Source organism: Spermophilus citellus (genome assembly GCF_964194105.1).
Source record: "Spermophilus citellus genome assembly, chromosome: 1".
In the NCBI taxonomy this organism is placed as follows: Eukaryota; Metazoa; Chordata; class Mammalia; order Rodentia; family Sciuridae; genus Spermophilus; species Spermophilus citellus.
In genome coordinates this window covers 149,900,258-149,914,284 of record NC_138182.1, presented here as the reverse complement: position 1 = coordinate 149,914,284, position 14,027 = coordinate 149,900,258, and the positions used below count along the sequence as shown (strand labels likewise).

Genomic DNA, 14,027 nt, shown 5'->3' with positions numbered 1-14,027 from the left:
CAATTCTTATTACAATTACACATACAGAGCATGACTTTTCACATCTTTGGTTGTATACATAGTATATTCACACAAACTCTTGTCTTCATACATGTACTTTGGATAACAATGTCCATCACATTCCACCATAATTTCTAACCCCATACCCCCTCCCTTCCCTTCCAACCCCTCTGCCCTATCTAAAGTTCGTCCAATCCTCCCATGCTTCCCCTCCAAACCCCACTATGAATCAGCCTTCTTATATCAGAAAAAACATTCAGCATTTGGTTTTGTGGGGATTGACTAACTTCACTTAGCATTATCTTCTCACTCCATCCGTTTACCTGCAAATGCATGATTTTATTCTCTGAGTAATATTCCATTGTGTATATATGCCACATTTTCTTTATCCACACATCTATTGAAGGGCATCTAGGTTGGCTCCACAGTTTAGCTATTGTGAATTGTGCTACTATAAACATTAATATGGCTATGCCCCTGTAGAATGCTGTTTTTAAGTCCTTTGGGTATAGACTGAGAAGAGGGATAGCTGGGTCAAATAGTGGTTCCATTCCCAATTTTCCAAGAAATCTCCATACTGCTTTCCATATTGGCTACACCAATTTGCAGTCCCACCAGCAGAGTAAGAGTATATCTTTTCCCCTACATCCCCACCAGCACTTATTGTTATTTGTCTTCATAATAGCTGCCATTCTGACTGGAGTAAGATGAAATCTTAGGATGGTTTTGATTTGCATTTCTCTAATGCTAGAGATGATGAACATTTTTTCATATATTTGTTGGTTTGATTGTATATCATCTTCTAAGAAGTGTCTGTTCAGGTCCTTGGCCCATTTATTGATTGGGTTATTTGTTTTTGGTTTTGGTTTTTTTGGTGTTTAGTTTTTTGAGTTCTTTATATACTCTAGAAATTAGTGCTCTATCTGATGTGTGAGGGGTAAAAATTTGCTCCCAAGATGTAGGTTCTCTATTCACCTCACAGATTGTTCCTTTTGCTGAGAAGAAACTTTTTAGTTTGAGTCCATCCCACTTATTGATTCTTTTTTTTTATTGGTTGATTCTTAATTTTAATTCTTGTGACAAATGAGTCTTATTCAGGAAGTTAGGTCCTAATCCCACATGATGGCAATTAGGGCCTACTTTTTCTTCCATTAGATGCAGGGTCTCTGGTTTTATTCCTAAGTCCTTGATCCATTTTGAGTTGAGTTTTGTGAATGATGAGAGATGGGGGTTTAATTTCATTTTGTTACATAAGGATTTTCATTTTTCCAGCACCACTTGTTGAAGAGACTATCTTTTCTCCAATGCATGTTTTTGGTGCCTTTTTCTAATAAAAGATAATTATAATTTTGTGGGTTAGTCTCCATGTCCTCTGTTCTCTACCATTGGTCTACTAATCTGTTTGGGTGTCAATACCATGATATTTTTGTTACTATTGCTCTATAGTATTGTTTAAGGTCTGGTATATTGATACCACCTGTTTCACTCTTCCTGCTAAGGATTGCTTTAGGTATTCTGGGTCTCTCATTTTTGTCTTTTCCAAAATCTTTCCCAGGCATGCCTGTAAGCCCAGTCCCTCAGGAGGCTGTGGTAAGAGAATCACAAGTGCAAGGACAGCCTAGGAAAATTAGCAAGACCCTGTCCCTAAATTTGAAAAGAAAGAAAAAAAAACACTGAGGTTGTAGCTCAGTAGTAAACAAGATATCTACATTGCATCAACATATCTGTACATGATTATATATTAAAGAAAGAAAGCATAGCATGAAGAAACCAGAGAACATTTTAAGTGATCAAAGATACTCTCAATAGTAAAGGAGAAAATGTAATCTGCTCAGAATGCTCTTCTCTAAGAAGCAAACAACACTTAAAGTTCAGTAAATTCAGCACTTCAGTATTCTAAGAAAGCTGCATTGTCTGAATATAATCATAAGGAATCAGAGAAACCTAATTGGTGGGTACTTGGTAAACTATTTTTCAAAAAGCTTAACATCAGCTGGGCACAGTGGCACAGACACAGAAGCACACACTTGTAATCCCAGTGAGTCGAGATTGAAACAGGAAGCTTGGAAGTTTTAGGCCAACCTCAGCAATTAGTGAGACCCTGCCTCAAATTTTAAAATAAAAAGGACTGGGGATGCAGCTCAGTGGTACAGCACCTCTGGGTTCAATTCTCAGAATTAAAAAGAAAAACAAAATAAAACAAAAAAGATCAACAGTAAGAAATGACAAAGAAATGCTAAGGAAGTTTGGGGTTGCTAAAAAGAAATTACTTGGGACAATTGGGGAAATTGGATTATAAACTGTAGATTAGAAAAAATATTGTGTTACATGATAAGTGCTCCAAAATAGTAAATCTGGGTAAAATACATAGTTCTGTGTTGCAGGAAGCCACCTGCGAATTACATGAGGGTATTCTCTTGGTATGGCAGCCAGGGAGATTTTAGGTTTAACCTTGGGAACTATCCATGGCTCTCCCTTGAAATAGATTGCTCAAGGCATATGAGCTTTATTTCGGCTCTACTAGGAAGATCTCTCACAGTAGCTCAGGAGATGGGTGTTGGGAACTGGACAATCACCTATAAGCTTTTTTGGTGAAGAACATTCTATGGAAGGCCTTTGATGTTGCCCAATATAAATAAAGCAAGTATGGGCTCCATTTTGCCTTTTTAGTATAGAAGCTCGATCTGTATGAGCAACTAGCCCATCCTGCCCCCCACTCGTCCCTCCCCCGCCCCCGAGCTTTCTGAAAATATTTTCTGTGTCTTGTGGTTTTTTTCATTGTTCTATTTTTCCTAGCTTTTATTTCTCAGCCAGCCCATTCCATGGAGAGGAACCCCATTTCCATCGCCTACGTCCCAAGTCTTTGTATTATTCTTCCTTTTTTGTTTTTGTTTCTTGTTTTTGTCTTTTGCTTTTCTTTTACCTGTTTTTGGTTGGTTGGTTGGGTTTTTGTTTGTTTGTTTGTTTTGTTTTGTTTGTTTGTTACTAGTATTGAGCCCAAGGGACAGTTTACCACTGAGCTACATCCCCAGAGTTTTTTCTTTTTTACTTTGAGACATGGTGTCACAAAATTGCTTAGGGCCTCACTAATTTGCTGAGGCTGACTGGGAACTTGTGATCCTTCTGCCTCAACCTTCCAAATCACTGGGATTACAGGCATGTGCCACCACTCTTAACCAGTATTCTTCCAAATTTTCTTTAAAATTTGAAATTATTTCAGAAAAAAAACCTTTTCTTTTTCTTGTACAGTTTCATTGTTAACACAAATTTCAGCTCCCAGATTCACTTGAAATTTTTGAAATTACGTGTGAGATTAAAAGCCTTACTTTGAAGTGGCAGGGTAACACCCATAATCCCAGAGACTCTAGTGGCTGAGGCAAGAGGATAGCAAGTTCTGGAGCAGCCCCAGCAACTTAATGGGATCCTAAGCAACTCAGTGAGACCCTGTCTCAAAATATTTAAAAAAAAAAAATTAAAGGGCTGGGGATGTGGCTCAGTGTGCAAACCCCCTGGTTTCAATCCCCAATACCAAAACAACTTTTGAACCTCGACTCAAGGACCACTGACTCAAATATTAAGTCAAATAAAGCAATCTTGTATTGCATTCACAAAAGCTGGCCAGCAACTGTCTCACCTGAAACCCCGGGCCAGAGAACAACCCCTCAGCTCTCCAGGAAAAAAAGGGTTTATACCACAAAAAGTTGCAAAGGGAGGTGTCTTGAGAATTTCAGCTACCAGGATTTTGACAAGCATAATACAAAGGCAGATAGTAGGTTAATTATCTACATGGTTTAACATTTCAAGGTAGGGAATAAATTCAGATCCCAACATCAGAATTTATGAGGTGCCACTGAGGTTTCAGAGTGGGTTGTTTGTGTGGGCTCTCTCTCATCCAGCAAGGAGGTCCAAGGAACAGGGTAGAGGAGAGTGTGGCTGCACAGTTGCTAATCAAGACCTCCGGAGACCAAGCAGGAAGCAGGTCTGATTTTATTGTGAAGTTACCATGTATATATACTCAGGCAGTAGCTAAGCAGATTACAGGCAGCCACCAATGCAATTTCTTCTAACTGTCCTTGCAGAGACCAATCGAGAAGTGGGGCGTGGAGCAATTGTAGGGACTGCAACACATGGCCTCACCCCCAGGACTGTGCCTACAGGGTAAGCAGCCTGCTGCTCAGTGCCTAGCACAAGGGAATGGTTTGCCACTGAGAAGCCCTTAATGTATGCCATGTATGCGGTACTCCATGCACTTGTCCTCACAATTGTTATCTGGTCAGGGGGAGCCAGAATTTATGAGGTGCCACTAAGGTTTTAGAGAGGGTTGTTATCTGGTCAGGGAAAGTCAGGCATGGGTGAGTTCAAGGCATGGGCAGGAATTCCAAACAAGTTTAGAAATCTCAATAATTGGGCTAGGGATGTGGCTCAAGCAGTAGTGTGCTTGCCTGGCATGTGAGGGGTGCTGGATTCGATCCTCAGCACCACATAAAAAAACAAAGATGTTGTGTCCACCAAAACTGAAAAATAAATATTAAAAAATTCCCCCCCCCTCTCTCTTAAAAAAAAATCTCAATAATTTATAGTAAAACAGGAAAGTTAATTTCATGACTTTGGCTCCCAATCTTAAGATGAAATTAGGCTGGGTTCATCAACAACAATAATAAAAAAAATGCTAAATGAATTATAAAAAATATTTTAACCCCCCTCCCACCTTTTCTCTCTCTACTTTCTTTCTCTTTTTCTGGTGTTGCTGGAAGTGAAACCCTGAGATTCCCACATGCTAGCTCAAGGTTTTACCACTGAGCTTCATCCCAGCTCTTTTCATTTTTTTTCCTCTTATTTTTATATTTTTCTGTCACGCCTCTGTAGACACCAAATCTGCTAGAGAGAGAGAGAGAGAGAGAGAGAGAGAGAGAGAGAGAGAGATATGCATGTGAGATCTTACTAGGTCCTATTAATGTTGTGTGAATTAAACTATTTATTCCTAGTTACAGGAGAGCCAGATATACATATGGGGAACCATGGCATAAGGCTAGGTCAGATTAAACTCAGAAATTTACCAATGCACATTGGAACTAAGAATAGTAGAAAAGCAGTTTTTTGTTTGTTTCTGCTGGGAATCAAACACAAACCTCATGCGTGTGCTAGGCAAGCACTCTATCACTGAGCCACAAACCACCACCACTACCCCATGAAAACAATTGCAACACCCATAGTAATGTTGTTTTGGACAAAACCTTAGTTCCCAAGTTCCCTCCGGGAATAATTTTGGGGACTTCTGGTCAGCAGTTGAGGGGACTCTGGATTTTCCCTGGAGGTCTGGTTCTCCTTAGATGTTGATTTTGCTGTTTTCTACGTCCTCTTTTGAGTGGAAATAGATTTGGGGACAACCGTTAAGCTTTGGGACTGATATAATGGAGGATTAAAAGTCCTAAATCCTCAAGAAAAGCTGACCACTTCCTCCCTCTTTCTGTTGCCCTGGTAAGGACAAATGCCTACAGGATTGTGACATTGGATTGAAGAAATAAACATAGTCATGTGATCCTGGGACAGGCAGTCCTCCGTATTGTGTCCTCCTGGGGCACAGTGTCAGCCCCTCCAGGTCTCCTCCAACCGCCTTGGCCTCCCAGGATGGCTGAAGCTGGGTGGACTCCATTTGGCATTGTCGCGCTAGGGAGGAAGCTCCAGCTCACCAGCTGGAAAGACGGCGCATGTGGGTCGGGCGGGCCACTGGTGCTTGGGAGCTGCGGCTTCTGTAAAGGTGGAGAACCAGGCCACCAAGGCCAGGATGGGTCTCAGGGCTTGCTATTGTCCTCCATTAGGAGGCACCTTCCTGCCTAAACCCTGCAACCCCCCAGGATGGGGACCTGAGGTACTCACGTGGGTGTCTCTTATCCACCCCAAACCCAAGCTCCTCCCAGTGAGTGAGATGCCCGTGTCTAGGAGATTGGATCTGTGCCGCCCTCAGCTGCAACTTAGGCCGTGGCTTTCCCAAAGGTGCTGGTCCAGCAGGCTGGCAGGTTTACTTGTTTTTTATTGCAGAGATTAGACAGAAATTATGCATCAAGAGGCTTCCCGGCTTCCCTACCACGGGAAACTCCCTATATTTCTTGTCTAATGTCATTCTGTCTTGGTGGGAAGGAGCTTTGATTAAGATAAGGCAGCTGGAGTGGTAAGAATTTGGGGGCCTCCTTTTTTCTCTTTTCATTTCCACCTCATTTTCCAGATCTGAACCCCACTCTCTTCAGTTAGGGCAAGACATCATGATTATATGACCTTGGAGAGAAGGGGCTGCTGTCCTGGGACACCTATCTTCCCTCTGCTCTGGCTGTGGACAGACCTATCAGCCCCAAGTATGTATGTGTGCTGTGAGGAAGGTGAGGGTTCAGAAGTGGGTGTGGGAGAGTTTTTTACAAAGTTTTTACAAAATTTTAAAAAGTAAGCCAGACATCACCATGATTTTTCTTCACTACACATAACAGTACCATAGGTATTTATTGTCACCAGGACAACAGAAAAGCGAGGAGGAGTCACTTCAGGACTTTCTTTCTCAATTATTTCAGTTCCAGTACTAAACGTTGTCCTCAATTCTGTTTCAATTCAAAGAAGACAGTAAAAGCAGAATCATTTATCTGATGCAAGATCAACATTTAAGGAAAGCAAATTTTCAAAAAAAAAAAAAAAAAGGAAGACCTCCATCCTCCCCGACAGGCCTCCAGGGAAAATTAAAAATCACCGCAATAGTTGTCCAAAAAGAGGTCCATAAAATCATGCAAGGCATTTTCTTTAAATGAGGACTAGAAAATTAGAAAGTTAATTAGAGAAATACAAATCAAAACTAAAATTTCATCTCACTCGAGTCAGAATGGCAATTATCAAGAATACAAGTAACAATAGGTGGTGGTGAGAATGTGGGGAGAAAAATACACTCATACATTGCTGGTGGACTGCAAATTGTTGCTACCACTATGGAGATCAGTATGGAGATTCCTCAGAAAACTTTAAATGGAACCACCATTTGACCCAGCTGTCCCAGACTATACCCAAAAGACTTAAAATTAGTACTACAGTGATGCAGCCACATCAATGTTTACAGCAGCTTAATTCACAATAAATTATGGAACCAACCTAGATGCCCTCCATCAGATGAATGGATAAAGAAAATGTGGTATATGTACACAATTGAATATTACTCAGCCTTAAAGAATGAAAATATGGCATTTGCAGGTAAATGGATGGAGCTGAATATCATGCTGAGCCAAATAAACCAAAGGCTAAATGTTTTCTCTGATAAGTGGATGCTAATCCATAATGGTGGGATGGGTGGGGAAGAATGAAGTAACTTTGGATTGTGTAGGGAGTGAGGGAAGGAGAAGGGGTATGGGGATGGAAAGGATCGTGCAATGAGATGGACATTATTACCTTATTTACATGATTACACTACCTTATATACATGTATGACACATGTGTCATAATTTCCTTGTGTGTATGGGAATGCTGGAGATCAAACCCAGGGCTTCATGCATGTTAGGTAAATGCTCTTCCATGAAACTATATCTCCAGCTCCTCTCATCTGTTAAATTGAGTCAACAACCACTTATCATGGGATAATACTGATGAGTGTGTGAGATGAGATAAGGCACCAAGGAGACATATTCCTTCAGAGGTCAATTGGATTGGTGCTCATGACTTCACAGTCATTGGCTATAAATAATACCCCTCTCACAATAGTGGGGGAACAAGGGAAAAACGGAGGAGCTTTGATGGGGCAAAGGGGAGTGAGGGTGGGGAGGGGACATGGGGGCAGGAAAGATGATGGAATGAGATGGACATCATTACCCTAGGTACATGTATGACTGCACATATGGTGTTATGCATTATCATATACAACCAGAGAAATGAAAAGTAGTGCTGCAGTTGTGTACACTGATTCAAAATGCATTCTGCTGTCATATATACTTAATTAAAATAAATAAATTAATTCTCATATTCCTTATACACATTTTATAACATTGAAAATGGGGTTGGTCTATAAGGAGAAAGAAGTAAATCCTCCAAAAGAGGAGATCTTGGGAATGAAATTGACCAAATTATGTGTATATATGAAAATATGACAATGAATCCCATTATTATGTAAAATAATAATCAATTTTAAAAATTGAAAAAGAAGTTACCCTCCCCAAAATTTACCTTTTTGTATTCTCAGATAAAATGCAAGAAAAACTAGATGAACTATTAATGGCAATGTGGACTGGCATGTCAAATTAGAATCTAGAAGTCCCCCAATATGAATATAAGTATCTTGAATAATTCCTCCACAGAGAAATTTTGCTAATTGACAGTAGAGATGGCACTAAAAATAGAAGGGAGCTCTCCTAATCACACTTTAGCCAGGGCACTGGTAGAGGTGAATGTAGATGTGAATTTATAGTGGAATTCAACCCCCTTCTAACTGAAATCCTAATATGAGTAAATAAATATCCTTAGCTGAGGGAAAATATAAGAAGTCAAAGTTTGGATTGGAGACCAATAGTCTCATATTAAAACAGAATTGAAATTGGCCAAGCCTCCAACTCAGCTCTGTTAATGGTGGGATCTAAATCTCATCTCAGCTGCCTCACAAAAGGAAGGGTATTCTCTCTCTCAGAAAAGAAAATAAACAGAAAAAAATATCTAATTCAGTCTGCAGTGTTTTCTTTTATTCAAAATTCCCAATAGGAAATTATAAAACATGAAAAAAGACCATAAAAATGTGACCTGCCAACAGAAAGCATTATTAATACAAATAGACATATAGATGACATAGATTTGGAAATAGATCATACTTTAATAAATTTAGAGGATAAGATAATGAGAATGGATGAACAGATGGAGAATTATAATATAGCAATGGAAACCTTAAGAATAAAATTGAAATTCTATACCAAAAAAATGCAATATCTAAAATGATGAAATCATTGAATGGGATCAATAGTATCTTAAACATAAAACAAGAAATTCAGTGACCTAAAATGGAGGTAGACAAAATTTTTCTTAAAAAAAAAACAAACTAGATAGTAATCATTTAGGCTTAGTAAATCATATGCTCTCTGTCACAGCTACTCAATTCTTGCTGTTTTAGCACAAAAACAGCCTTACACAATATGTAAAACTATAAAATAAATAGTAAAACTATAAAAACAGCCATTGAACCATATTTGATCTGTGGGTCATAGAATGCTGATCCCTGAATGGTAAACTAGTCAATAGAAATCCCAAAATCAAAGCACAAAAAGACAAATGAGTGGGAAAATAGAACTGTATGAGAGACAATGTCAATCTATCATTTGTGTCTATGAAAGAGAAAAGGAAAGATTTAAAAAAACTTGGTAAACCTAAATTTTTTTTCCAAAATTATGACTATATCCCAACAGACAGATCAAACAATCTCAGGGAAATACAAGTAGAGTGATAAAAAGAAAACTACACCAATGCACATCATTATCAAGTTTCTGAAATCAAAGATACAGACAAAATCTTTGAAGTGACTAAGAAAACAAGATAAAGTTACAAGGATATCCATTAAAATATACAGCTGACTTCTCATCAGAAATTACAGAGAAAAGAACCAATGGAATTACATTTTAAATACTGAAAGAAATAAAAACTGTCAACCAAAAATTTTATAACCAGAAAAAAATAATTCAAGAATGAAAAAAAAAAAGTGAGGCATGGTGGTGCATGCATGTGATCTCAACAACTTGGGAGGTTGATGCAGAGGATCACAAGTTCAAGGTCAATCTCATAAATATAGTAAGACCCTCAGCAATTTAGTAAGAACCTGTCTCAAAATTTTAAAAAAGGATTAGGTATGTATCTCAGTGGCAAAGCACCCTTGAGTTCAGTCCCCAGTTCCAAAAATAAAAATAAATTTAAAAATATATTTAAAAGTTAAAATAAATTTTTTAAAAGTTATATTTAAGAAATATATATATATTTTAATTTTTAATATTTATTTTTCAGTTTTCGGCAGACACAACATCTTTGTTTGTATGTGGTGCTGAGGATCAAACCCGGGCTGCATGCATGCCAGGCGAGCGCGCTACCACTTGAGCCACATCCCCAGCCCAAGAAATATATTTATAAATATATTTTAAATATGTTTAAAAATATATTTAAAAGTTAAAAATAAATTTAAAAGTTAATAAAGGACTGGGTGCAGAGGCCCACATCTGTAGTCCCAGTGACTTAGCAGGTTGAGGCAGGAGTATTTCAAGCTTGAGGCTAGTCTTGGCAACTTAGACTCTGTCTCAAAATAAAAAAGGAAAAGGACTAGAGATGTAGCACACCCCTGGATTCAATCTCCAGTACCAGGAAAAATAAGTCAACAGAGTGATAAAATGGAATACCAAATAATTGTTTTGATTAGTCCAAAAGAATGCAAGTAGGAAAAAGTGATTGGAGACAAATACAGTTAATAAAAGTGGAAACTTAAGAGTAAAATGGTAGAATTAAGTCCAATCAGAGAAATAGTTACACTAAATATAAATGGACTGAACACTTCAATTGAAAGAGGTTGACAGACCAAGTTATTTTTTAAAAACTGTAATGTGCTACATTTCATAAAAACTCACTTTAAAATAATAGGATAGACAACAAAGATATACACTGCAAACATTAATCATAAAAAAATTCGGTGAGACTTTTAATATCAGAAAAGTATTAGAAGTGGCTGGGGCTGGGGCTCAGGGTAGAGTGCTCACCTAGCATGCATGAGGCACTGGGTTCGATCCTCAGCACCACATAAAAATAAAGATACTGTGTCCACCTAAAAAATAAATAAATAAATATTTTTTTAGAAAATAAATAAATAAATAGATTCCACCAGGCATAGTGGTTTATGCCTGTAATTCCAGCTATTTAGGAAACTAAAGTAATGGAATGCAGAAAGACCCCAAAGAAGAGGGCAAGACTTGGGACAAGGTGGCTGTCCTCAGTCATGGGTAATTCCTGGAGAAGGACAAAACAGCTGTTACCTGCTGACTCTCCTGGTAGCTTGGGTCTTCTGCTCTTTGTAACCTGGTAGGCCCAGCCTTCCATACTCAGTGTGAGCATGATAGATTAAATTGATGTGTTAATTTGATTAACTCTGATCAGAAAGTTGTTTTTTTCAGTAGGTCACATCTGTTTCTCTTCTAATCAAACTACAATTGGTCGCCTGGCTGCAGAGCCCACATCATCAGATGGCAGCATCAATTTAGTGCCCACAGGGACACCTTCCCAGGAGTTTCCTCAAAGCACCGGCCACTTCCTTGTTCCTCAGACTGTAGATGAGAGGATTGAGCATGGGGGTGATCATGGTGTAGAAGGCAGAGACCACTTTGTCCTGCTTGGCGGAGTGGTAGGCCTGGGGTCGCATGTAGGTAATCATGGCTGCCCCATAGAAGAGGGAGACCACGGTCATATGGGAGGAGCAGGTAGCAAAAGCCTTCTGCCGACCCTCCACAGAGCGCATGCGGAGCACTGCCACCAGGATCCTCAGGTAGGAGGCCGAGATGACAGAGAAAGGCAGGAGCAGCATGAGGACACAGCAGAGGTAGATCATGGTCTCATAGAGGGAGGTGTCAGCACAGGCCAGCTTGAGCACTGCAGGAACCTCACAAAAGAAGTGGTCTATCTCCTGGGAACCGCAGTAGGGGAAGCGGAGGGTGAAGACAGCTTGGATCAGCCCATCCACCAGTCCAAAGAGCCAGGATCCCGCCACCATGAGCCAGCAGACTCGGCGACTCATAACCACTGAGTACCTCAGTGGGTTGCTGATGGCCACGTAGCGGTCGTAGGCCATGAAGGCCAAGAGGAAGCATTCATCCCCCAAGAGGGTGAGGAAGAAGAGGATCTGGAGTCCACAGCCTGTAAAGGAGATGGAGCCACCGCCAAGCAGAAAGTCGGCGGCCATCCGTGGCACAATGGTGGAGATGAGCATGAGGTCCATGAGTGACAGCCAGCTGAGGAAGAAGTACATGGGGCTGTGGAGGCTGGAGTCGACATTGATGAGGAGGATCATGAGCCCATTGCCAGAAAGGGCCACCAGAAACATGATCATGATGATGGAGAAGAGGAAGAGGTGTAATGGCGACTGGGTGAAGAGACCCAGAAGAATGAAGTGGGAGATGAAAGTCTGGTTTCCCGCCCAGGCCATTGTTCCTGCAAGGCACTGGAGAGATGGCAGGGATCTGGAAGCAGAAGGTTTACACTTAGTGTAACATTACGAAGGACGTTGCAACTTTGCCCAATGTGTTGTCCTTTTAAAATGTGACTTGGTTTAGGAAAAAATGTGTGGAGCCTTTAAGAAAAATGCAGGTGATGATGGTTGTTAAGTTTTAGGACTTTCTGTAATAGTTAAGAAATTAATTTTAAGCTCTTTAATATGTGGAAAACTGCTTCTGCCTCTGCTAGAAATTGTTCTTTTCTTTGGCACACAATCAAGAATGTGTTTGGTTTTTTGTTTGTTTGTTTTCAGGAAAAGTGTTTAAGCAGCAAAATTTATTAACCACATGAACCAGGCAATTCAGTTTTATTGTCTTAAATTGAAATGACATTATAATATAGGATGACAGAAGTAATTGAATTGAGAACATAAGCAATGCTTAGTAGTTTAAAATTGATAACAACTGACATTACTGGAGTATTTCTTACATGCCAGACATCAAGATGAACACACTGGTACATCCTCAGAAAAGGATGATCATTATCTTCAATTCACAAATGGGGAAACTTAGGCAGAGGGAAATTTTTTTTCAGATATGAAAGCTTAAAGTTTTTTTTTTAAAGAAACATAGTAAAAGAAAAATTGGAGACAACCCAAATGCCCAACATAAAGAAATAACTAAGTAAATTATGATATAGTCACATGGTAAAACAATATTTAGTCATTATATATTTATGACATTTTCATAGATTACAAAAAAAAATTACTGAGTATTCTTAAGTGTTTCTAAAGGCTGGAAGAAAATATGCTAAGTTATTAACAGTGTGATTTCTTCTAGGTAGTAACTAAAGGTTATCTCCTCTTAATTTCTTTGTACTTTACACATTTTCTGTAAAAATATAGAGGTATAGTTTAAATTTTAAAATAAAGTTACACTCAATTACTAATAGGGCATTATGTAAAATTGTGGATGTGTAACCGACATGATTCTGCAATCTGCATTTGGGGTAAAATTGGGGGTTCATAACCCACTTCAATCTAAGGTATGAAATATGATATGTCAAGAGCTTTGTAATGTTGTGAACAACCAATAAAAAAATAAAGTTACACTGTACATAGGCTCAACACACAAAAAATCATCTCCTTTCTCATAAATACCACCTACCAATTAACAAATGTAACTGAAAAAGCAAGAATATCTTATTCACAATTGCAACAAAAGCTATATAAGTTATAATGAATGTAGGAAAGAACCCTAAAGTTAAACATTATGAAACTTTAGTGAAAAACAATTTTAAAGGACTGAAAAAAGCTACACATATTCCTGGCTCAACATTGTGTGCTTTTAAATTCTTCATAAAATTAATGTGTAAAATCCATGTGATCACATTTAAAATATTAGGGCTGGGGATATAGCTCAGTTGGTAGAGTGCTTGCTTCTCATGCAGAAGGCCCTGGGTTCAATCCCCAGCACCACAAAAAAAAATATTTTGAAAATGAAAGGATAGAATTGGCGTTCTTTCAGAAATCCCCCAAAAGCAGTAGGGAGACCAAGAGCAGATTTATAGTTCTTGCTACACAAAGTTGTAATACTTAAAACAGAAAACACAAACTATCTAGAAGGGAAAAACAAGTAAAGACTGGGCAGGGGTGAAGGAGAAAGTAGAAAAAGGACACCAGGACACACTCTTCAAAGAGAGGGGCAAAATTAAAATTGTCATTTTATACTAGCAGATACAGATGCGTAGGCTACTGCAAGGAATCTCTCGGGACGTGGTTTACTCCAAGCAGCAGAGGAGAAGAAATGGAGCAAAGAATCACACAGACAAAACCATATTTGCAG

General features: G+C 39.0%; 1 protein-coding gene across 1 annotated transcript; it reads right to left on the bottom strand.

The window, feature by feature from the left end:
- Positions 1–11,233: 11,233 nt before the first annotated feature.
- LOC308652405 (olfactory receptor 2V1-like) lies at positions 11,234–12,175 on the bottom strand (the record flags this gene model as incomplete). The annotated part of the gene is made up of 1 exon (XM_081300221.1): positions 11,234–12,175. The coding sequence occupies one exon, from the start codon at positions 12,173–12,175 to the stop codon at positions 11,234–11,236; it is 942 nt and encodes a 313-aa protein (XP_081156347.1).
- Between the last annotated feature and the right edge of the window lie 1,852 nt (positions 12,176–14,027).